At 36.5% G+C, this 25459-nt stretch overlaps 2 protein-coding genes across 4 annotated transcripts in view; one reads left to right on the top strand and one right to left on the bottom strand.

Moving 5' to 3' along the window:
* The window catches only part of RGS7 (regulator of G protein signaling 7), a 565752-nt gene that overhangs the window by 14449 nt on the left and 525844 nt on the right, over window positions 1-25459 (top strand). The gene's annotated exons all lie outside the window — the stretch shown is intronic.
* LOC119526944 (COX assembly mitochondrial protein homolog) overlaps window positions 8168-25459 on the bottom strand; it is a 37772-nt gene continuing 20480 nt past the window's right edge. The window contains exon 2 of the mRNA XM_037826507.1: window positions 8168-8346. Within this exon, the coding sequence (XP_037682435.1) occupies window positions 8168-8346 (179 nt within the window). The remainder of the gene's footprint in view (window positions 8347-25459) is intronic.

Below are 25459 nucleotides of genomic sequence, written 5' to 3'. Positions count from 1 at the left end.
AAAATGGTCTTTGTAAAAAATATTTGATGCTAAAAAAAAAAGAGTAAAGAAGAAAAAAAAATCAACCGTCATTCCACTATTCTAAGAGAATAACTAAAATATTTGGTTGGTTCTTTTATATGTGAATGTGTGTGTGTGCACGTGTGTGTATAAAGCCATGGTGTTCTGGAACAGACTTATTCAGGCTTGCATATTCCTTCCTAACTCTGTGTTCAGTTATGTCATGTTGGTAGCTTGAAATTGGTCACAGTAGGCATATTTGCATTATAGATATTGGCAAATACTATAAACCATGGCTCCTCCCCTCTACTCCCAGAGAACTTGTTGTTAAACATTTACAAGCATATCACTCTGCGTGTGTGCATGTGCACGTGTTTATGTGTGTGGTAGATAGAATTATGACCCTAATTTAGACATATTCTTAATCTTAATTCACATTTCTGTGGGTGGAAAACTATTGTAAATAAGATGTCTTGAAGACGGTTTTTTAAGTTAAGGTGCAGCCTAACACATTGAGGTTGGGTTGTAATCCAAATTACTGGAGGTTTTTCTAAAAGAAAGAAACCAGAAGCCAGAGTTTCAGAAATACAAGGGGGAGGAGGCAGAAACTGGAGATCAGCAGGAACCTGGAAGAGAAAGGAGAGGACATTGCCATGTGATAGGAAAGGAGAGGACATTGCCATTTGATGTGCAAGCCAAGGAACCCAAGAATTGCTGGCCATCCAGAATGCTACCAACCTGTAAGGAAGCAAGCCTTCTAGTCTCTAAACAGTAAGCCAATAAATTCCTATTGTTAAGCCAAAATCAGTTTTTGGTTTTTGTCGGAACAGCTCAGGGAAATTAAGATAATGTGTGTGGGGTGTGCTTATTTCTTTTTATGTTTTGAGCTTTTTAGGATTAGGATTTGTGTTTCCTCTGTGTCCCTATAGAACCTAACGCATTACCTAGCAGATTTAGTGGACATTTAATAGATGTCTGACAAATGAATGGATGTTTGAAGGAAGGAAGGTTTAGAATTGTGGTTAAAAATGTAGAACATGTTCAATATATTTGTTAACTAATATTAATTATAAGTCTTTCCTGAAAGTAAGACAAAATAGTAGCTTTATAGCTTGTCATGTAATTTGTTAAGTTAATAGAAATTGCATTTGCTACAATTCTAGGAGCGTTAAATGGTCATTTTCATCCTCACAGACTAAAAAGTACATTGGAATAATCTGAAGTCCCAGATACTGTCCTGACATGGCTGGTTATTACTGATTTGTTGATTTTGGACAATCTGCATATCTTAATTCTTAAATTTACGAAATGTGCATATGTCTGTGTGTGTGGATGGGGTATAATTGATGCAAAGATAATTTTCAAACAGTCTTAAACTTTCAAGATATAATTCAGGGTTCTGGAATAGCTTTCTGCAATACCCTAGTAGCCTGAGAGATGTAATTCATCAATTTTACAGACATACACACATCCCCTTACAAGTGAGATCAGTCTTTAGTTTCTTACTGTGCCATTTTAATTTTATTTGGTTTAGCCTTGCTTATTAGTGTGGAGATTGGAATAATCAATGTGCAGTACATTAATTGCCCTGTGGATATTATTTTTGATTGTTTGGAACGTTAAACTGGCAGAACCCAGTGCCCCCGCCTGCTGATTGTTAATGACTCCTAATATGTCATAATTTAATAATGCTTGTGGAAATAAATGTTTGCTTTATTTTTTATTTGCATATATTAAAGAGTCTTTGTGTCCTTCAACAGATGATTCATGAAGTGATTCTATTACTGGAACTACTGGTAGGGCCTTCTGCTAGAGTATGCCCTTTTATTGCAATTTCTTCCTCTATAAAAGCGTAAAATGGTCAGAGCATTCAAAGGAAGCTGAAAAAAATCCATAGATTTTCTTACTTTTTTAAAGAAACTACAGTACGGAAAGAGAACTTTTTGTATTGAGTGGTTACTGCTGTTTTTGGGAGGAATTCTCAGTTTGCTGTGTAGCAGCTTCCCACTTACTATGTGCTCTTATTGACCAAATACCTGAATTAATGATTTGGGAGGGAGAAAAAGAGAATTATTGCAGATTATCTGGTGATTGGTGATCTAATAACTGAATGGAATTCATAGAGAAAGGACTGCCCTGCAATATAAAGAAGAGTTTTCTATCTACAACAGCAGCTGTTCAGCTGTAGAATGGGCTCCTGCAAGAGAGCAGGTTTCCTCTCCTGAGAGGTGAACTAGCTCAAAGGGGCTGATCACTTGGGGCAGTGTCACTGAGACTATTGAAGCATCTCGTGGTCTACGATGACCTTCATGACCCAGCCGGCCCTGTAACTCGGATGCTGGGACTCTCCAATCCCCACTCACCCTTGAGCAACATAAAAGCACAAATCTAAGGATGAATCCTACTATTTCCATGACTGCTTTTGTGATTCATAGAAACTTCAATTATTCTATAAGGGGAAAAGATTTTTAATTCCCTAATTAACCATCAGTTTCAAAACTCCAGTCAAGAAGCTGAGAATTCTAAAAGATGTTTACTGTTTTCTTCCATCATTTCCTTATTCTGGATAAAAGAATCGATGGCTTGCTTAACTTTATTTTTGGGAGTAAAACACTTTTCAGGAGTGTAGATATAAGTTTCAATGACATTTCATAGGTAACAGACTTGTGAAGAATTCCTTTGTTGGTGTGATTTTTATTTGGTTTAAACAATGTAGAACCTAACAGTAGTCATGAAATTACAATGTTACAGTTGCTATTTATGTAGAAGTAATCTAACTTTCACAAAAATGCATTAAAACAGAGAAATACCAAGGAATATTTTTCTACTGAAAAGATGGGAAAACTAAGATGCAAAATAAATAGAAAATTTACATGCTAATTAAGATGTTTAAATTCAAACTGGCCTTTTAATAATCTTACTAATAGATCATACTATATATATGCAAATACTTTTGATGTCTTTACTTAAACTGAGAAAATATAATAAATTCCTTTAAATCATTGTCAAATTATCGAGATTTAATAAATGAAGTTATGACTATTAGGTGTAATAAAAGGTTGTCATATCTTAAACCACATTTAAACTGTGCTTTGGACTTTACAAAGGGCTTTTACTGATATTAATTCTTTTTAGTCCTTACCGTAGTCCTTTCGAGATTATTATCTTCTTTGTATACAGTAAAAGAGAAACCTCATCTCAGACTTAGCCAAGATTTTAGGTCTAGGGGACATGAACTGAGGTTTTCTAATTTACAGTGTATGTCTTGTTCTTCCAGCCAATGGCTTTTCTTATCCCCCTGCTACTAGATGTTGTTTTGAATGCATAAGTTATAAAAATAAAGATTGTGATGACCCAGATGAGACACCTTTAGCTCCCTCTACTTTATCCATCTCAAATTTCCACATGGGAAGAAACAGTTTTTGTTGTTACTTTCACCTTAATAATCCCATCCTATCAACTTAGTATTTTGCTAATAAAACCAGTAGTTTAGCAGGACTTGAGGGGAAATTGCTAAAGAAAGCTAAGGGAGATAAATGACAGTATTGTAGTAGCCAATGCCTTTAAGAAGGGTTTGGGTTTGCCTCTCTCTTGATCTATTTTGGAATTTCTTTCTAAACTTCAACTACCAAATTTTCTCTCTGTGAAATACCTTTCAAAACAAAATAAAACCTTGTATTTTTTATCATCTTCCCCCAGGTGGTAGTGAATTGAGGCAGAGTTGAGAGGGCAGCCTCAGACACTACTGTTAATCATTTTGGAATAAAATTGTCCATCCCTTGCAGGAGGCAGTGAAAGCAAAGGCTGGTTGGGGAAACAGGGCTGCTTATTGCATTCCTGTGATTTCAGACACTCTAATATGTAGTTCAGAAGGTAAAATTTTAATTTTTTTCTTACTACTTTTCATGTCCATTTGTGTGGCTAATTGAGAGGCTTTCTTTTATTAGCATTACAACTAAACTCTCCAAGGCAGGTAAAGCCACCTACAGATTTCTGCTTCTGGTTTGCTTACAGGTATGCAAGTGGGAGTCATGAAAAAAAAAAAAAAAAGCCAAGTTTTCAAGTTTTCCACAATTAATTAGGTTTTCTTTAAAAGGAAAATATTTCACTGTTTTGAGATATTTCTTATCTTAGAGTGTGAAGGGCCTGTGGAAGTCACCTTACTCACACCTTCTCCCTTGCTAATGCCAGAATTGCCTTCTCTGTGTGTGAACTCATTCAGTGTACAGGAGTCCACACCTTCAGGAGGAAGTCATAGTTGGGTACTTCAAACTGATATAACTTTGTTCCTTCCGTTAATCTAAAATCTACTTTTCAGATAGTCTTTCCCATGGTCCTAATTTACATTTCGGGATTTATACGGGGTATCTACCCCCTCTTTCACATGAGAGCATTTCATCTTGCAAAAACATCAGTCAAGCCTTCCCTAAGACTTCTCTTTTTCAGGCCTAATGCCTCTATTTCGTTTAACCATGTCTCATATGATGTGGTTTGCAGATCCATTACCCTCTTTGTTGGCATCCTCTGGACATACTCTGATTGGCTGATGTTTGTTTAACTCCAGTCCTGTGCTTACACTTGGCATCGCTATTCCTCATGTGATCACTTTTTCAAACTGGATGGTACTCACTGGAGTAGATGTTTAAAAATCAACCCCATAAAAATTAAGGACTAGAATGGAAGCTGAGGGTACTCTGGGTGCAAGGAAGATTCAGTGATGAAGATGACCCAAGAATAATTGTAGAAACTAGATTTTCCCCTCAGTCCATTACAATTTTAATGTTCCTGAGCCAAAAAAATTCCTCCCCCATTCTCCTCCAGCATTTTATTGATTTTTTCTTTCACAACATGATAATTTTTCATCTGCATTACCATTAGTATCTGTATTGTGAATGAATGAACAATTACCTTATGACTCCCTGACTTGGGATATATAAATATAACCTATATTGCTCATTTTGTTCCTTTGTAAAACATCACTGGCCAAATTTCTAGCTGACTAATACCCAGAACACTACTGCTAAATAGTTTCTTCTTTGTATCTCCTCTGTTAGAAAGAATATGGATTAGGTGAAAATAATTAATAAATACAGAGGTAAAATAAGTAAAATGACTGCGAAATTCAGGTCCAAAATTTAGTTTCAAGTATCTAAAAGTGAGTAAATAATAGTAATAACAATATCAATAGCAACAACATAGTAGCTAAAACATACTGTTTCTTTACCTTGTATGACCCATTATACTTAGCACTTTACATGTGCTGTAAAATTTCGTCCTCAAACTACTCAGAGATTCAGAGAAGTTAAGGAACATGCCCAAGGCTAAACCGTATGTGAAATAGCCTTGACTCAAACCCATTTTTTTAAAGCCCATTCTCTCCACCACACATTACATCATTGTGATATAATAAGGCTTTGCATTTAGTAGATGTTCAATAAATATTCGTTATCATTCTTTCTCTCTGAAAATGCAGCTAGGAGGTTTTGCATTCTTAGCTGTGACTTTCAGTTCAATAAACAAAAGCGCAATGGATGAGTGAATATTTGATCCTAGATAATATCCTCTCTTTCAAATTAGTCTCTTCCTCTCATTTTTAATAGAGAGGATCTGAAGGTGGCAGCCAAATAGTATGCATATTTGAAATGCCTCTTTAGTTGGTTTTTGACATCTGCTAGAGCAAGCAGTTTAAAAAAACAGAAGGAAAAATCCACTGAAGAAGAAGACATCTAATGTATGAATCATAGAAAAGTTAAACTAAATAGTTAGGGATAGATCAGTGAAAAAGTTTGCTGCATGAAAATGAAATATGGGTTTTATTTGTGGTGTGGAAGAATATGCCTTTAGATTCCAGGTTTCAAAAACAATTCTAATAAGCAAATTCCACCACAGGTGTGGTTTGACTAGCATACAGTACAGTAGCACTCTTACCACCTATTTTTGGGACAATGTATTTCTGTTCCTGCATGAACGTTTTCAATAGCTTTTTGTTTTATCAGTGATCTTACACATGCTGAGCTTGCAATGAAGACTCCAGGTATTTTTCAGATGAGCCACTGTATAATGGGACCCCCTTCTGATTCTACTTTGGTGATTGATTATTTAAACTCAAATGCTGGTTTTATATTTACATCTGTTTTTGTCTTATTAAATTCAGTTCAGCTTTCCAGCATGTTGGGGTGTAGAACATTTGGTATATTCCCTTTCACTCTCAGATTTATAACATGTCACTTACAGCAGATCACATCAGTGGAGAGAACCACCAGACCTCATTGGAGTTAGAACCTTGTCACAAAGTTTTCATTAACCTATTCATCAGCACTTTCTGTGTACAGCTGTAAAGCCTAATTTTAAACTGTCATGTATCTTTTGTAGCTGCATCTCGTCTACCAGGAGCAGATGAGAAACTTTATCAGATGCCTCCCAGGATTTCAGTTAAGTATCTAGAGCTAAAGAACATCTTCCTTTTATGAAGTACCAAGGATAACACCATGTGGTCCTGCTATTAGGGGCCCATGGGGACCTGCTTCTTAAGTGGTAATTGATGCTTTAGCTGCCTGATGCTCATTATGGAATAACATCAAAGGGAACATATGATATGCTGATATCAAAGTCCAGTGTGGAAGGTTAGCTCCTCATTGCCTTATCACAACCATTAAGTCTGCTATGAACTATTTTGGGTAGGATGATTCTGGAAGGAGACAGGTATTTACCATTAGTGATGAGCATCCCATCTGTGAAGAACTACCACAGCTGTAACTGGGTCCTGAAGCATTTGGACATTTCAAACTCCTGAAGAAACTGAGTGCGCCTTGGACATCTTCTGATCTTCATTGACAAAATGCTTTCCTTCCCTTTCAAATAAGCTTTTCTCTCTTTTTTAATGATAGCATCTTTGCATCATTCCAGACTTTTCTGTGACAATTCTGACTTCATAAAAATGTTCAGAAAAGTTGTTACTGGGCCAAAGGTGGTGAATTCTTTTGCCCAGTGTGCTTCAGATGACCAATTCCTGAGACACCAGGGTTTCAAAGAGAGAAAGAGTTTATTGCTAGGCACAAAGCAGGAGAGCAGATGGTCTCTTGGTCCAAAATCTGTCTCACGAACTGCAGTAATTCTGCTAGTTTTATATCATCAAAAGATGGGCAGCTTTTAGGATAATAAGTGCAATGGCCTCAGATTATGTAATTAAAAGTGATCTAATTATTGAGCATGAGCAGACTGATTACATGCTTAGCCATAGAATGTATGTAAGAAAATGGCAGCCTTAATATGATGATGGGAATGATTTTTAGTATTATAATGAGGTATAGGTGACTTGTAGGTTAAAGTCTAAGCTGTGCATGTCAGGTGGGCCCATTTTGGTTCGATCCAGTTTTGGTTATCAAGATAACTTCGGATTTGAGGTGGGTTCTGGACTGACCGAAGACCCTCCATTAATATACATTATGGGCTGTCTTTAGTGATCATAAGATTTTAAAGTTGAAAAACTGGATAAATGGGTACAAGTGAAGGTTAGTCACAAGGTTTTTACAATCACGAGGGCACAAGATAAAGGCTATACAGCCATTATCAGAGATTAGGCAGCTAGATTATAGTTCAGGTTTCAGGTGTTGCCCTCAGTCTACCGTAATATACCAGAAAGTAAAAAGGATTATCTATATAATGCTTCAGTAATCATAATCAGTCCTTAAATCTTAATTTCTTTGTTACAAAGCCATCAAATGCAAAGGCAAATGTAATTTATTATGTAAACAAACCATAACCTTTTGTAAAAATAAACACACACATCCAAATATATTTTTTCAAGTTACATGATCTTAATTCTGCTTTGAAAAATATGATCACTTTAGCATTACAATCTGTTCTTCTATAATGGTTTAGTTGTATATTAAAAAATCTTTTTCAATCAAAAAACAATTATGGAAACAATTATTTCATTGGGAAAATTGTTATTAAGTAATTTCACATCCCCAATTTTTTTTCTGTATCACGTTTCACTATTTTTATCCCATTTAATAAACTTGAACTTTAAGATTAACAAAGTTCTTTATTTCAGCTAAAATTGATATTTCCATAATTTACGATAAAGCAAAAATACTTTCTTATCTTGATTCCATTATTTCAGGTGATTGTGGTTTGTGTGGATATTAGTGTTCTTGAGTAGCATTTATATATTTGCCTCAATAGTTGTGGGAAGCTTCTGCAGGCTTTTCTTTGTAGGAATTCCAGTTTTTCTAAATTCTTCCCTTTCCTTCAGGTATTCCATTTTGAACTCTTCGTAAAAGGCTGGATCATTACAGTAAGAAGTTAAACATTCTTTCAGTGCAGAATTTTCGTTCCTGCACCCTGTAGGAATTACAGTAATAAAAGCATTTAAGACACCTGTGAATGCATAGCCATAAAACTTACACTCTCCTAAGCAAATCTGTTCTTGATTACTTCTAATGTTTGCTCAAGAGTAATGGCCTTTCCTCCCCCACTCCCCCCAGTACCATCATCAGCATAAGATTCTTTCATATTCTTGTCAAATTTACCATTGAATGACCAAGGCTCTCAGACAGATTATTGTGCCCTATTTGTGTCATTACAATAATGACTCACATAATGGAACTCATGTAATAAAAAATGTCCTTATACGTGATCAAGTCATGAGAACCTAAGCTGGAGGTTTTTCTTCTTATGTCTTACTTATTATTCAAAAAGGAATACCATACCAATATTCTTTTGCTCTTCATGCTATTTAGTTCATCTTCTTCAACAGTATTATTAAAAAATACTCAACTTAAGCAGATTAAGTCTTATGAAATTTATTTTTCTTCCAATTTTTTATTAAAGAAGTAAGTTTACAGAAAAATCAGCCCCCTTCCATTATTAACACTTTGCATTATGCCTTTGTTACTACTGATGAAAGAATATTATTATAATTGTACTATTAATTATAGCCCATGGTTTACACTAGGATTCACTGTGTTGTCAAGTTCTATAATCAATTGCGTTTTCTTTCAAACGCTAGGAATTTCAGAAGTTATTATCTGTAGGCTGCATTTAATGGAGTATAAGAGACATAATGGCAGATATTCTAATTATCTAGCTGTATCTATGGCTTGACCATACTTTTTCTACTGTTAATTTTGCTTCTCTGGGATTTGATAGCGCAGACCTATTGATACAGATAGAAATACCCTGAAAGAGAAGTGAAGAAAGGGAGGTGATCACTGTAGGGTTATGCACATTTAATAAACTGATGTACAAATGAAGGAGAGGTGAATTATGCCTAGAAGACAGTCTATGGTATTTCCAATTATTTTTATAGGTTCCAGGGAAGAAGCCAAGCTAGCAGTGGCATTCCTTCACTCCTCATTCAGGAGTTGGTATAATAACACAAATGGGATTCCAGGGAGAGGACGTTGAGGGATTTCTTCTTTCCTGTAGTCTTTTCCAACTAACAATGAAACCGGAGTTGAGGCTCCGGGAGGCACTTCTGTTTGGGCATGAATCTGGGGGGTGAGTCTGAAGTTACCAGTGCTTAGACTGTTTTGCGACTCTCCTGAGGAAGCTAATAACTTCTGGGGAAGTTGATCTTTGCTGGGTGAGGTGGCAAAAAGATTCCTTTGTTTTACTGAAAGACCCTTGCTGTCCTATATCTTAGTTTATTTAACAATGTGACTTCTAGAGTAGACACACATATTTAGAAAGGAAAAACAAAAATAATGATCGTTCCAAATCATCCTGTTTGACTGGAGAAATGAGAAAAATCGTTTTACTCTAATTGATTTATAGATACTCTTTCTGTCTCTCTGTCTCTGTTTCTCTTCAACTAAAGACTTGATGACGATTTTAAGATCAGGATTTATAAGCAGAATGCTGTCCTAAGACACAAGACATGTACAGCAAATATTAGATCTGAACTCCATGCATGAGGCCTTGAAGACTGCCAGATGGTCTCAATATAAAGGTTGCCAATGACCCAAAAGGGGTAGGAATCTCTGGACAAGAGGCATATGTTGCTACTTTCCTATAGGAATAAAGTAAAAGTTAGAAAAGATTTATCTGGAGCAGGTTTGTGTCAGCAGCACCTGTGTCTGGTAGTGTATTACGCATACATGAGAGATACCCAGAAGCTGTTCATATGCTTTAATTTTCTCCTACTTCCACTTCCCATATTAACAATATAAATATTCCTTTTGATTGTCCCATAGTTTTCTTGCATTTTTGTCTTTATCGCTTTGTGTGAGCAACTGTGGAGAGTCATGTTGTGGGCACTTTAATTTGCGAAATAGTATTTGTTATATGACTTCTGTGTAACTAGTAGATGTAGTGATCACACAATTAACGGAAAAGGACTGCTGTTGTCCCCTCACATCTAGTTGAATTCATTGTCCTGAAGAGCATCAGGAAGGCCTGACACCGGGCTCAGTAAAAATGAGGCATTGCTAAGTGGTTAAGAAAGTTTGGTATATTGAAATAGAGAAAACTTCATGACTAAATGATTTTTTTCCCTATTTATAACTGAAATCATTTTTAATTTTTTTAGAACCAGGGTGTTATGGGGACACACGGATATTAAACTATATCATGTAGAACAATTTAAAATGTATTTACCAGCATTTTTCTCACAGCAGGATTACCTTGTTCATGAATTTCATTATCATTATTTCATTCCTCATTATTTATAAGGTTTCTCATTTTGAAATACATAACCATAACTTCAGAGTAGAATGTGATCTGTTGTAATAGGTGTACAGAATATTGTATGACCACAGAAAATTATTAATTCTGAATATAAGGACAAGAGAATTTTCATAAAGAAGAGAGCATTTGGCCTGAGTCTTAAGAAATAAGTCATATTTTGACCCAGGCATGTAATTTATTAGAGGATTCACAACAGAGAAAAATAGCCAGAGAAAATGAGTAGATACGGGCAAGGGCCTTGGGAAGTTGGTAGACGACTGTAGGGGGTGATGCTAGGAACTGAGAACAGTTTGTGAGGCATCTAAATGGTCATTGTAAGAGAATTTAGGCTTTATTCATCAGATAATGGTGAGCTAAGGAAGAAGTTTTAATTGGGAATTACTGTGAAATTAGGCTTATTCAGAATCACCACAAAGGTGAAAATGTGAGAAGTCAGGAGAGTCAAAGATGAGACCTTTGCAAAAACCCCACTGTGAGATAATGAGTGCATGGATTGTAGATACTATTTGCAGAGACAATAGATAAAGCATTATATGTGAGGTCTATAATCCGTCAGTGGGGGTGGGATGGCAAATGAAGAATCTAAGTTGGAAGTAAAGAGGAGGTTTGGTTTTCTGCTTCCATATTTATTTCTCCTCCATCCTAAGCTGTTTCCAGGGCAGTGTACACTATTTTTAAAATATTGACTATAATGGTCTTACAAATGTATCTCTTTTAGTGAAAGAAATTTTCACGTCTATTGGTATTTAAATCATTATGTGTTAACCAGAACATGATACATTCATTGACACTTAATTAGTCATAGAAATATATTGTCCAGAAATTTTATATTATCACAGAATCACACAATCCTCTTTCTTCTTATTTCCGAGTGAAAATATCAGAGTAGTTTGGGGGTGTTTGTAGTACATGAGAATAAAAATTATATTTAAATGAAAAAGCCAAATAATCAAAATCCCTTGGCTTTTTTTTTCTATTTGATAAGATTTACGTTTCTGTTTCTTACTGTCAGAAGAATTTGGTAACCATTTTATTTCCTGGCCCTACCAAATTGATTTCTGTCCTTCAGAGTATTCTAAGATTGTAGCATAAAAATTCAAGTTCTGAGTAATATTTATGACTGTAATTTTATTTTTTCCTCAGGTGGAAATTCATGACTCATAATAACTTCATTTTACATTTTATAGAATATTGTGCTAGGAAAAGGTAAGGCTGTTAGAACTGATATTTGACTACTCCCCCATCTAATAGGCGTTCCAAAACTGGCATCTTCAATAGTAGCCATGTTGGTTATTTTTCTTTCTATTCCAAAGGGCCTTAAAGATTTCTGAAATTGGAACTTAAAGAAAGTCTGAGGGCTTGCTAAGTGTCAAAGCTCAATTCACCTATAAAAGGCATTTAAGTTGCAATGGTAATGCAAATTGTTAGCACGGGACTGGGATTAAACAAGACATCCACCAGTAATTAAATTCACGATGGTAGACTGCAGTAAATTCCTGTTTAACTTGAATTTGTACAAGCAGAATATCAAAACATCAGAATTTTTTTCATTCCCTTCTTTACATGAGAAATAAACAAGTGGCAGATAAGCTGCTATCAGAGACAGAGTCACTAAAACAACTTCCAATGTCAGTTATAGGGTGAATACAGAGTCGACGAGTATCTTACAATATCTGAACCTATTAAACATGGTAGTGGATATGTGTGATTATGTGGAGAAATAAAATTATCCTGAAATGTCTTTTGAATCATTTTAAAAGATTCAGTCATTCATTTAAAGTTCTATTTATTATGCACCTACTTTGTGCTAACTGCTGTGTATGTGTGTATGTGTGTATGTGTTATGAGTAAGACATGGTAGAGCTGGTAAGAAAGACATATGTCACAACAGTGAGAGGGTAGAGGACAGAGACATTACCCTCAAATGGGATAATCTGGGCAGGGTCTGTAGAAGATGGCCTTTGATATGGATCCTGCAAAATGAGTTGGGTTTGAATAGATGAAAATGAGAGGAATTTTAGTCCAGTGGAAGAAAAAGTGAGTAAGAAGACCTGGAGGTAGGGCAGTGCTCTGAATGTTCAGAATACAACATGAGGCCTTCCGGGATGGAGTTTAGATTTTGGAAGGGGTATGTGGCTAATCAGTGAAGGAGGCAGGTTGGAGCCAGCTTGTGGAGAGCTTGAATTCCAGACTAGAGATTTGGACTTTATCCCACAAGTAATGAGTAAGAATTATACACTTTGAAGCAGAGACACATTTTTCAGCTATACTTTAAGAAGTCTAATTGTGTGGAATGGATTGGAGAATATTATCTGGCATCATTATGGTTATTAATTATAGGTACAGTTTATTCTTTAAGATTGTAGTAAAAATATATGTGGAGATTCTTAGACAATTGAAGCTACTGAAATTTCCCATCTTCATGTTGTTCTGTATAAATGACAATATTCTGTGGCTTGATGTAATGATTTATGGAAGAAAAGTTTGAAAGTTTGAAAGTGACTGAAGTTGAAGTAGTTGAAAAATCTAGCTCATGATCCTGAATCAAGATAAAGATTTTTCATTATGCTTTTGGAAAGTGAAGCTGATGAGTTCGTCGAAACTAGCATTGTCCGTGGACCACTTGGAGTCAGAGTAGCTGAGTGAGGTGGAAGGGAGATGGGTTTAGATCCAGCTGGAGATTCTGAATTGCTTTGTGGGGACAAAATACATGCTTATTAGGCTTGTTATAGAGACAACTTTATTTCTTCAGTTCATTTCTTTGGGAGATAGGAAGGGCAATCATGTTCAAAGAGGAGATGGCAAAAAATGACTCCATTATTTGTACCAATGTGATCCAAAAGAATAGCACCCTGTGTTGGTACAATGTGGGAGAAATTTATACTCTTTCCCCCATTTTGGTCATAGGAATTGGATGTGGAAAATAATAAATTGGCACCAGGTTTAAATGTTTATAAAATATTCATGAAATTTCCTTTTCCAAACATAGGCTTTCTGCAGCGAGTGGCAGTCAGTATGCCTTCCTGTGTGAGCCAGTGCTAATAACAGTGGTTTTTGCAGGTTGCCTCTGTCCAAGTTACATAAAATTGGGTGTTGACATTGATTAGGTAACTGTCAAGTACAATCACTATTTTTATATTACAGACACAGTTGTATTTTAGCTTTAGACATTGCTGAAATGAAGGAGGCTTGTCTGCACACCCCGCATTATCCCTCTTCTCATTACAGAAGTTAGTGCATGCCTTCTATAGTGCACTTATCACTGCTGTAACTGTAGATTCTCCACTAGTCTCTAAGTTTGTTGAGGGATAGACAGCTGTCTCTCTATATTCCAGTGCCTGACACAGAACCTGGCACTTAATTATGCCATCAGTGTATATTGAATGACTACAGTTAATTGAATTAATGGAGTGACTTTACAAAAATAACTCTTTTTAGGGTGTCAATATACCCAGTTGGTTTAGCCACTCTACTCAACACAGTCGGTCACTTAAGGGAGAGAAAGAGAAAGTGTCAACCGTTTGTTGGAGATCTACTCATTCATTCTTTATTCAGTAGGCGCTGTGCTAAGTCACGTGTGAATACCATATTTTCTGCAGTTATTATAATGTGATGGGATAAGTGCTTACTGTTTGTGAATTCATAGCATGTTCTCCACAAAGGATGAACATTTGTATTGCCCTGGGGGAGCCTGGAAAGGCCTCTTGGAGAAGGTGATGCCTAGTTTTAAGGGTAACTAGGTGTCGGTTACTTGAGGAACACGGGGAAGAGCACGTCAGACATGTACGCAGGCACACAGTGGGGGTCAGTGCTATGCTTCCGGGAGCTACAAGTAGTTCAGCGTGGCTGGGAAAAGAGGTTGGGAGAGCAGTTTCTTTTGGACATGTAAGCTTTTTCTTTTGAACACAGCTAAATTATAAGATACTTCATAAGTGAAGTGAAATATGATTATATGCTTTCTTTTTTTTCATTTTTCTTTATCAAAATAAAGTTTCTTTCTCTAGCCAAAGAAGAATATGTGATCCTTATGGAAACTATGACAGCAAAGAAAAAATAAAAGAAAAATAAAACATCATTTATGGTCCATCCATTCGGAGACACTACCAGCATTAATATTTTGGTATATTTTCTTACTGATTTTTGTATACTGATATTTTACAGATACTATGAACAATAATATCTTGAGTTCTTGCATGATAATTTTTTATTTTATATCAATATTTCTTACATTCAAAGGTGTAAAACATGAGAAAAACTTAAAGTCAAATCTTATATTTTTGTAATGAATCATTAAATGACTTATTTTAGAAAGGGAAAAGAAAGTGGAACATTTATTGACAGCCTACTATGTGCCATGCACTATGCTAGAGTTTTTATTTTAAATTTTATCAGTCAAGCAAGTTGGCATCCAGACTACAATCTCTAGGGAAGAATAGGGGCCTATTGAGTGCTCTCACGTCTACATGGATTTTCTGCTGCAGCTCAGGTTATTTACTTAATCATTTGAACAGTCCTGATGATCATTTGAAAAATCATATGATCCAAATGTCTCAGTTGAGCAGTAATTTATGGATAAGTGCCCTTCTTTTGATCAGCTGTTTATGCCTTCTGAATTACTAAAAAAAGAGAGTAAAATGTCATGCATTTTAAAGCCTATGCAGCCTTTTGTAAATGAAGCAGAAAACTGGATAATAATCAAATACTTATTGCTTTGTAATGATTAAAAATAGTACAAATGTTGATCGTTCCTGCTTCTAAAATGACATCCCCATATTGAAAGTCCTTATGATAGATGCTGGCAAGTGCATTAATGCACAGAATTCTTGAAAATGCTGTCTTTTTAAAAGTGGAGAGCTCTTTGATGCCATCCATCACATTATGCTTAATGTGAAATATGTTTTAGATGTCTGTAAAATTCTGTCATTATTACAACAGCTGAGATACTCCCATTAATTTCTGATGTTTGGATTCCAATACTGACTTCCTGATTTTAACCTGTTGTTTATGTATGTCCTTGTTTTGCTTCTTTCTATCAGAATGCTTACCCTTTGGCTATAAACTCCTGGGTGGCAGGGGGTACATCTATAATATTGTCTTTATACAAGGAGTAGGTATTATGCTCAGATTCTCAATTGAGAACAGGTGAAATGGGCCAGGGGCATCAGGATGGTAGGAGATGGTTTTCACATGGAATACATTAGAACGGCTTTAGTTTATGTAGAGAAGCCAAAACCTTGAAAGCGAAACTCAGAAGATCTGGGATGGCATATGAGTCAGTGTTTACTGCCAAATGTTATCTTCTGCTTTGGCAAAGGAGATGATGATATTATTGTCCTTGTAAGATATATTCAGAACCTAAAAATATAAACAACAGCAGCAACTGATGAATGGTGAAGAAGCAGAGTATGAAACTTTTGTATTACAAGTAAGTACAACTACAATGCCAATGATAGAGATGTTTATTCCATGATATTTTATAAAGTGTGTGTTCTTTGGTTTGTGGATAACCACTGAAGTTCTCTCCTCCCCAAGCCCAGTGTTAGAATTCTAGATCGTTGGGTGTGTGATCCTTAGTTTTATGGGTCCCTGAGGCGAGATCTTACGAACCCTTGCTCAGGGTAATGGTTCAGGGTTTGATAAAACTAAAGGATTGATAGTAGCTCCTCACAGGCACATTGGGAGACCTAAGAAAAGTGGGGTGTAGTAAGAGGCAGTCCCTTCTCCTAATTTGGCTCCATGTCATCCTAATCAGTTCCCTCCTGGAGACCAAGCTGTAGAGCTATGCTGGAGCTGACTTGTACTGTTTCACAGGAGCCAATTATTAAATTCTCAGAAAGTTTATGTTGGTTGTTGAACATGGCCATTATTCAGAATTAAATTGTATAAACTTACAATGAAATACATTATCTAGATGTCATACATACTCAAATCCATCACTTCCTTTTTACTATATTTTACTGTTATCTGTGATCTTCAGGTTATTTATATCTTATAAATTAATTTTGCATCTCTCTCCAACTCTGGGTTCTATATTTTCACATGAAAGCTTGAAATCAGCCATGTTGGGAGAATTTACACTACAGAAATTGGCAAACACTCCAATCAGTGCTTGATTTATTGTTTTATTGACTGTTTAGACTTCAGAAAGTGAAAGAGAATATGTTAACAATGCAGATATACATTTAAGAGTACATCATTTCTGTAGCTTTTATGTTTGAATAAAAAAAAGAGGAAATGTTTTTTCAGTATTGGAAAACTTATCTTTTTAAACAAAAATGTTGCTCTTATCAATAAGTGAAATTTTGACATTCGTCTTTACTGTTCCACTTTTATCTTACTTGTTAAGATAAACAAAAATATCAACCAGCATTCATGCCACATATCAAATTATAACGTTAACTTTATTGGGAAAATAGTTAACGGGTTGCAGTGCATACCTGTTTGTCAAATTTGTTGAATTTTACTCATATGTTGGCTATGGATACAAGAGTTGGGCAAAAATCAATGAAACCATTCTGTGAAAATTCAGTAGCTGTTTGGAATTTATAATAAAAAGTCTTGCATATTTTATTACTGATAAATTGGGTGCTACACTTTATATGAGTAATATTAATAATAAACATGTTTATTTTGCATACATTTTTATGTTTATACACATGTGCTCTTTTTGGAGAGACAGCTAATGTTTGTTAGCACACCACTGCCAAGCTGAAACCTGAAAGCAGCATCACCACCTGCAGGCATCCAAGGGAGATGGTGTGTGTGTGGGAACTGGCAGGCGGGGCAGGCTGTCAGAGGACACATGGGTCACCTCATGTTTGCAGAAGGAGTTAGGTTTGTGCATTCACGAGTTTGTTCTACTGTTTATTAGCTGTGTAAGCTTGGACAAGTCACTTAACTGCCTAAGTCTCATCCTTCAGCATTTGTAAAATAGTATAGTAATCTCTGCTTTGCTTATTTCATGGGCTTTCTTGAGTCTTAAATGTGATAAAGTATGTGAAAGTGCCTGGGAACCTTTAGAAGGACCTATTTCCTGTAGTTAATTAGACTTATAGCACATCTTGCTGTGTTGAAAGGTCTGAGAAATTGTAATACCATATTTTCTATGTAAATATCCCCCCTGTGGAGCTCCTTGCAGGAGCATGGCAGATTAGTGAGTGCCTATTGGTGTGACCTGTGTCTAGGAACCCCTGAGCTGCAGTGGTGCCTGGGGGATGGATCGGTGCCTTAGGAAACCATAAGCCAGGTGATGAGGGGCAGTGTAAGTTACATTTTGGTTCCCCTGACATGAGATCTGTGACATTGGGCATTTACTTGACCTCTCAGAACCTCAGCTCTCCCTTATTTAAAAGAAGTAGGGGTAATCATACCTGCCATATAGGTTTGTTGCAAGTATTAAATGAGGTAGTTGATAGGGCCTGGCACACAATAACTACTCAATTAATACAAGCAGTTGCTACTGGTGGTGCTACTACAATGTCTTTGCCAACTGTTGCTAAAAAGGGACCTAAGAGTCATGTATTCTTAGGGTTCTTCAATCAGTCCCCATCCCCTTCTCCTAACACTGTCACTCTATTTGCCATAACTATATAGTCCCCACAGGCTGATGGTTCCTTTTGTGACTTGCCTTTTCCTTCAAAGTGCCTTTGATGTTCATTTTAACCTTACTTCCCCCATTGAGCAACATCAGTGGATGGTAGCCATTGGATGTGGCATGTAGTGTGCTGGGTCTTGCCCGTGAATGGCTCTCCTTACCCCAAAACTGCTGTGGATTTCCTGAGTACAACTCCATCATTTCCAGGCCTCCTCAAGGAGGTGAGACTTCAAGCAGGTGCAGGTGCAAAGACTGCTTCTAATTCAATTTCCTCCACTGTCTCCTTTGTGAACTCCAGGACCAGAGACAGTAGTTAATATATTCAATTGTATTATCTCTTCTCCATCTCCATTATAAGCACTTTCACCTAGGAATCCATTTTATCACTAAAGCTAAAAAGAATGAATGTGCTTCACTAAAAGTACTTGCGTGTTGAAGACCCAGATAGATAAGTTGATATTCATTCATTCACTTCTTGCTGATAGATATTTATTAAATTTGAATTAAGACACTATACTAGACAATATAGGGGATAAAAAGAAATAATGTACAAATTCCATCTTCAAGTAGGAAGGATAAAACACAAGTGAAAAGCTAGATAGTGACAGGATACAACTGTGTTTGATGTCACCCATTAGACTGTGTGATCCTTAGAGGCAAGCGAATGTGAATCCCAGCTCATCACATCATGCTTATCACAGAGGAAGTGTGTCAATAGGTGTTTCCTAAGTGAATAAGCAAATGAAAGTATAAATTCAGATCAAGTGTTGTGGGAGTTCATAGGTTAAAGGGTCATAATGTAACAATGTGTGCAAACTGAGAAAAATTGGAGTTTTTGGAGAACAAGCACTTCCCATCCCAGGCAGAAACATGACTCCTTCAGAGCTCAGCATATTCTACTTTCTTTGGACACTCCATTGACTATGACCACAATTGTTTCAGTTTGCTAAAGCTGCCAAAACATAATATACCAGAAATTGACTGACTTTTAACAATGGGGATTTATTAGTTTGCAAGTTACAGTTCTAAGGCCATGAAAATGTCCAAATTAAGGCATCAACAGGACGATACCTTCTCTGAAGAAAGGTCACCGGCACTGAGGACATCTCTGTCACTTGGGAAGGCACATGGCTGGCGTCTGCTGGTTCTTCTCACCAGGGGTTCAGGGCTTCCTCTCTCAGCTCCCTTGAGGGCTTTTTTTCTGGGCTTTTTCTGTCTTTTATCCTTTCATAAAGGAATTCAGTGAAGGGATTAAGATCCACCTTGAATAGGCTGGGTCACATCTCAATTGAAATAACCTAGCCAAAAGGTCCCCCCTCACAGTAGGTCTACACCCACAGGAATAAATTAAAAGAACATGGCCTTTTCTGGGGTACATGATAGCTACGAACTACCACAATGATATTTAAAAAATGCCAAGAAACATGCCTTTTAGAGATGGGTGATGGGCCTGTTTTAATTTATATCTAGGTTATAATTTGTTCTGAGATGTTCAGAGTTGTTTAAAGGGAATGACTGAGCATATTATACACATTGGATGAATAAAATTAGTCTTTTCTAAAGTACTATATTTATCTAGTTGATCTATGGCATAATTAAAAATGCAATGATTTTCTATAACTTCACAGCATTTTTCAATACAACTTTACAAGTTTGGAGCTATTTATGTTATTGTTATCATGTCACTGTAGAAAAGCCCTTTTCCCTCTTACCTCTTGGTGACTAGAGATTTATTTCTGGGACTTAAGGGAAGTGACACATTATTCCTAATTAGTCATTTATTACACAGTATGCTTGTATTTATTATATCTCCTTACTGATTGGAGAGCCAGGGGTATTATGGATAGTGGAAAAGTTCAGAATAGGGAGTCAGAGATCAAAGATGAATTGTACCCACTTTATTATTTTGTCTAAGACCAGCAAGGAATTTAGCATCAGAATTATTTCTGAATGTTGGTCTCAGAAGAAATCGTGGGGATCATGGTCTTGAATAGTTTTGACTGTCTCTTTTATCAGGATCTTTTCTGGTAGAGAATTTCTTTGTGATATTCCACAGCCCTAGAGCTGGACAGCTAGTAAGGTAGGAATTGTTGGCATTGTTAAATGTACTTTAGCTGAAATTAATTAAAAGAAATCATGTTAGAAAATACATTCAAATGTTTGGTACCAAGAGAAAGTGATTTGTTGGTTACTGACGTTTTTTAAAAGCCGTCAACTTTTTTGAACTTGTTTTTGAACTTGTTATGAAATTTGAAAACATTAGGGCATAGCTATAATCAGATGCCAGACAATTAACAGGAAAACCCTGTTGGAGGAAATGCAGGGCTCGAAAGGAACACTTTAAGTTGATTATTAAAGAAAAAAAGACTATGAAGTCAAAATTTTAGACTTCCTCTTGTAAACGAAATAAAATGGTTGCTTATGAGATCGATCACTATTCAATTAAAACTATTCAATATGAAGCATCTCTTTTTATTCTTGGGTTGAGCTTTAGATACTAAGAAGTGTTTCTTGACCTCTGCTACCTCCAACCTTGGAGCCATTTTGTAGTCTATCCTTCTTCTCATCTTATAGTCAATCTATCAGCAAATTCCCCTTGCTCTATCTTCAAAATATATCATGAATCCATCCACATGGCACCATTTCCACAGCTACCATTATCATCTCTTGCATAGACTATATTGCAAAGGGCTCCTGAGTGACCTCCATGCTTCCTACCTGCTATCTGTTCTCCATAGTAAAGTAAAAATGATCTTTCAAAAATTTAAATTAGATTATGCCACAGCCTACTCAAAACCCTCAATGAAATCTAGGCCTTTGCCTGGCCTACAAAGCCTTATGGGACCTTCCTGGCTATTGCTCTGACAACATCCCTTACCAAATCCCTTATAATGCTCTTCCTCTGGCCTTTTGCTATAATGGCACTTGCCTTCTGGGTAAGTTTAGAACATGCCAAGCTCATTCTGACATTAAGATCCTTGCACTTGCTGTTCTATCTGAAATCCTCTGTCCCCAGATATTCATGTGACTCATGATTCCTCTCTGCTCACATACCACCTTCTCAGAGCAGCCTTTCCTGATCATCTCATCTGAAACAGCCAGCTTTGCCACCCCCTGTGGTTATGCTCTCTGTTCTCATCCTGTTTTACTCTTCTTAGCATTTCTCATTACCTGATACGATATTACATATGATTTTTAACGTTTATTGTCTGCTTTTCAAGGAGACCTTCCCTGACTGTCCAATTTAATAAGGCTTCTACCTGACCCTTTACCCCATACTCCTGATTCCTGTTACCTTCCCTCTTCTCTTGTTCATGGGATGTATCCTTCTAGCATTATATGTAGTTTTTGTATTATGCTTATTGTTTGAAGTCTGTCTTCCTCACTAGAATGTAAGCTCCATGAGGACAAGCATTTTTGTTTGTTTTGTTCATGGGTACATCCCCAGTGCCTAGAATGGTGCCTGACCCATAGTAGGTGTTCAATAAATATTTACTGAATGAATAAATATCAGAAATGAATAATTGTTCAATAGCTAAGAAATGAAACGAAAAATTCCTGATGTTTGGTAAATCTACCAGTTAGCTTTTTAATTTCCTAATCAAATGTCCTTTTTGAGGCTCAAATTTAATACTTTAAGGTAGATCTGGAAGGTGTGGCGTTTACTTTTGAAATCCTGACTTTCCAAAGTGCCACATCTTCACCTGCTTGCTGATGAGAAGAGGTAAGCTTGGAGCAGCACGTGCTCAGTTGCTGCTGTGTGTGAACTCCTCTAATGTATCCAGGGCAAAGAGAATCTGCTGATTTTCTGTTAATTATTTTGGGCCTTTGTTTTCCATTTAGGGGGCATCTTAGAGTCAGTTCTGCTACAATGCTTGTTTTGGAAATACAAATTTGTTCCAACACAATTGTTATATTAGGAAACAATGTGCATATTATGCAAATGTTGTATTTGCATATAGCATGCATTTTGTATTGTAATGAAAGTTAGTTCTCTGACTGAAAAAGTACATCTTTTAGACATCAGAAGGAAGCAAGTATGTTGTCTACCTTGGAAATAGACCTTATTAACTAGTAATGGAATTGCTCACAGGATGGCATTAATGGCATTTGGGGGCTGGCACATTTCTGGCAGTGAATGAGGAAAACTACATCTACCTGAATCAAGCTGTCTAGAGTTACATATAATGCACATTTCTCAAACATCTACCATCTACTTCTGCCTCACAGTTTAGCACCTGTGTTCAGAACCTCACCCATCCCCATCTGGTGTTAGACCTCTCTAAAATATTTCAGATCACCCTCCTTCCATGACTTCACAGTAACTCCCAAGCAGCACCCTTTACAGTGGCCAGTCCCACAATCAAATTCCAGAGCATTTTCAAGATAAAGGTTATGTATCATCTTGAAAATACAGAAATATTGTGGTATTTATGTATTTCTTAACAATTTAACATGTGAAAAACTGTGCTGCATTTGTATTAGGTTCCTATCTAGTTATATGTGTCACAGATGAAGCTTTTGAGTGTTATATCCCTAACCTCTTTTTCCCATAAAAACTCTATGGCCTTTATTGCACAGTTTGGCATAGCGCATGATTTTTAGGAATGCATATGTTGCATTAAAGCAGAACTGACTGTGTTTTCCAAAGGAGCAGCAAAATGTCTAATAATAATGATAATAGTACCTTGAAATTATGTCATCCTTTGTGATGTATAATTTTCACAATCGTTATCTCATTTGTATTTTTGTAACTCTTCTTTGAGGAAGATACTTTATAAGTGAAGAATCAAAAGCTGAGAGAATGTGAGTGCCTTGTTAAGAGTAAAAAACTAGTTAATATCATAACTGTGGTCAAATCAAGATCTTCTGTTTCCAAGTAACATTCTTTCTGTCTCATTGACTCGAAGGATCAAGCTGGTCATTTCTTGAATTCGCGGTTTTGCAAATATGCATTGCATCTTCCTCCCAGAGGACAATATTTCTGATCATCAAATGAACACTTTTAATCGGGCAGAGATTTTTAAAAAGCAACACAAGAGCCTCAATTTAAGGAATTTTTCATTGTAGGTTGCAACAGATGGCATGAGAGGATAATTCTGAATTGGGTGAGAGAAGCATTTACAGGCTAAGAGAGGAAGAATCACTCATTGGTCACTCCTACTAGCTCCATTTCATAGACAGCTATCGGCCTCGGGAATTATGTGAGGTCCTGGACTTTGGTAGCCCTCTTGCCTATAGTAGGCAGTTTATTGGTTAAAAGGATACATTCCTGTCTTCTTGTCTGGCCTATGTCTTTTTCTCTTTCATCTCTGCCCATACTCGCATGCACACACCCCTTCTTAATCCAGGTCTTAATTTACACTGTTTTCTAAGATAAATATACTGAACAGAAAACAGCTGATTGAATAAACTATAAGATGGGTTTGCTACCAGGAGTCAATTTCTCAAGTTCTTCTCTTTTTTTCATAAAGAGAATAATGCTGTAAGCCTTGGTTTCTTGTTCTCCTTGTAATGAAAATTAGTTCTTTGGAAAAAAGAACTACCTCTTAGACAAAAACTTCCTTTAGATATTAGGAAAAAAAACAAGTATGTTGTCTGCCTTGGAAATATGCCTTATTAGCTTGTATTGGAATTTCTCACAGGATAGCATTAATGGTGTTTGGGGCTGACAACCTCTTATCTTGCTCTGGAGTGCTAATATATTTTTATGAGTAACTTCAACCATGGTTTTACAACCACACTTGCTTGAATTCTTAAGGATATGCATGCCAGTGTGACAAATGAATTCTTTTAAATTAAGTTTATAAGGATCTGGGCCTTGCATGGTAAGATGTAAACCTGAAGCAATCGTGGTTCTCAGTGAATATGTATTACTTCAATACCCATGTTATATGTAACATTGTAATATAAGATTAAGTCTAACATTTATATTTTACTTTGCCTCATATGCCAGGGAATGAAATGCCACAATCTGTATCCTTTTCCCAAATTTTCAATAAACCAGGACTCTTTTATTGGAGAGAATACTGTAAACTGTAATATTATAAAGCGGTGTTCCTCAGACTTTCATTATTATACCAATTTCACCACATAGAATGTTCTAATAATGCCTTAAATGATAGGTTTTTTTTTGTGTCCTCCATATCCAGTGGCAAATGCCAGATGCCTACAATTTTGATACCAGCACTTAAAGAATTTCTTTGCAAATGAACTTTCATTCTGGCAGCCTGCAGCATGGCCAAGGTGACTGGATGATTTCTGTCTCTGTACGTATGTTTTTGGTTGTTCATTCTTGTCATCTGCTGTTGAGTAACGGCACACCTTGAACATTAGAGGAGAAGTCACTGGGAGATAAGCAGGTGCAATAAGACAGATTTTGGCCCCCTTGTTTATACATGTACTCACTCATCAATGCCTCTCTGACATAGGGGATCACTGTCCTCAGGTTGGAGAGGCTGCCTGAAAGTGAAAGGACAGAAGCCTGAACTTATGACAACTGGTCCGTGTAATTTTAAAAATTCCAAGTATCTTTGGAAACAATATTCTGCATTGGCTAGATCTCTATGAATAAATCCTCCTTTCTTTTCCTTGCTGAACCGGCTGTCTTTTCTGTGTGCATTAGGCTAAGAGAGGTCACACACAGTAGACTCACTGTAAGTACCAGTGGTGCAAATCAATGAATGTCTGACTGGAGAGCATGCTGTCAAAAGCAGCCCAGAATCGTGGTCAAGCTACTGTATTAAGGATATTTGTATCCAGACTGTGATAGAAGCCTCAAAGAATACTTAGGGACTGTGTAGCCCAAGCCCTCAGAAGTACTTACATAGCTAAGCATAATCCTCTCTGGGCTCTCAGGAAATGGACCAGCTGATGCAAAACAATTTGCCCTGTCCTTTATCAGATTTGTTGCTGTCATCTTGCAGTGCAAATGTCTAAAATGCGATACTTCAACCGGTTCTTAATTCACATCAGTGTAAAAACACAAAGTTTCTTTGCTTTGCACTCCCCACCCCGTATCTTACCAACTGACAAGTTAAATAAAACTGAGATCTCTAGAATAAAGCTGAGTTTTAAGCTGGTGCTTTGGTGAGTCTATGCTAAATATCAAAATGGGATCATGGCTTCTTCTGTCTTCAATGGACTATAACGTATTTTGGGGAGAGGCTGGCC

Source organism: Choloepus didactylus, chromosome 2 (assembly GCF_015220235.1).
Source record: "Choloepus didactylus isolate mChoDid1 chromosome 2, mChoDid1.pri, whole genome shotgun sequence".
NCBI classification, from domain to species: Eukaryota; Metazoa; Chordata; class Mammalia; order Pilosa; family Megalonychidae; genus Choloepus; species Choloepus didactylus.
The sequence above is the reverse complement of the archived record's forward strand: the minus strand, read 5'-3'. Positions and strand labels throughout refer to the sequence as shown.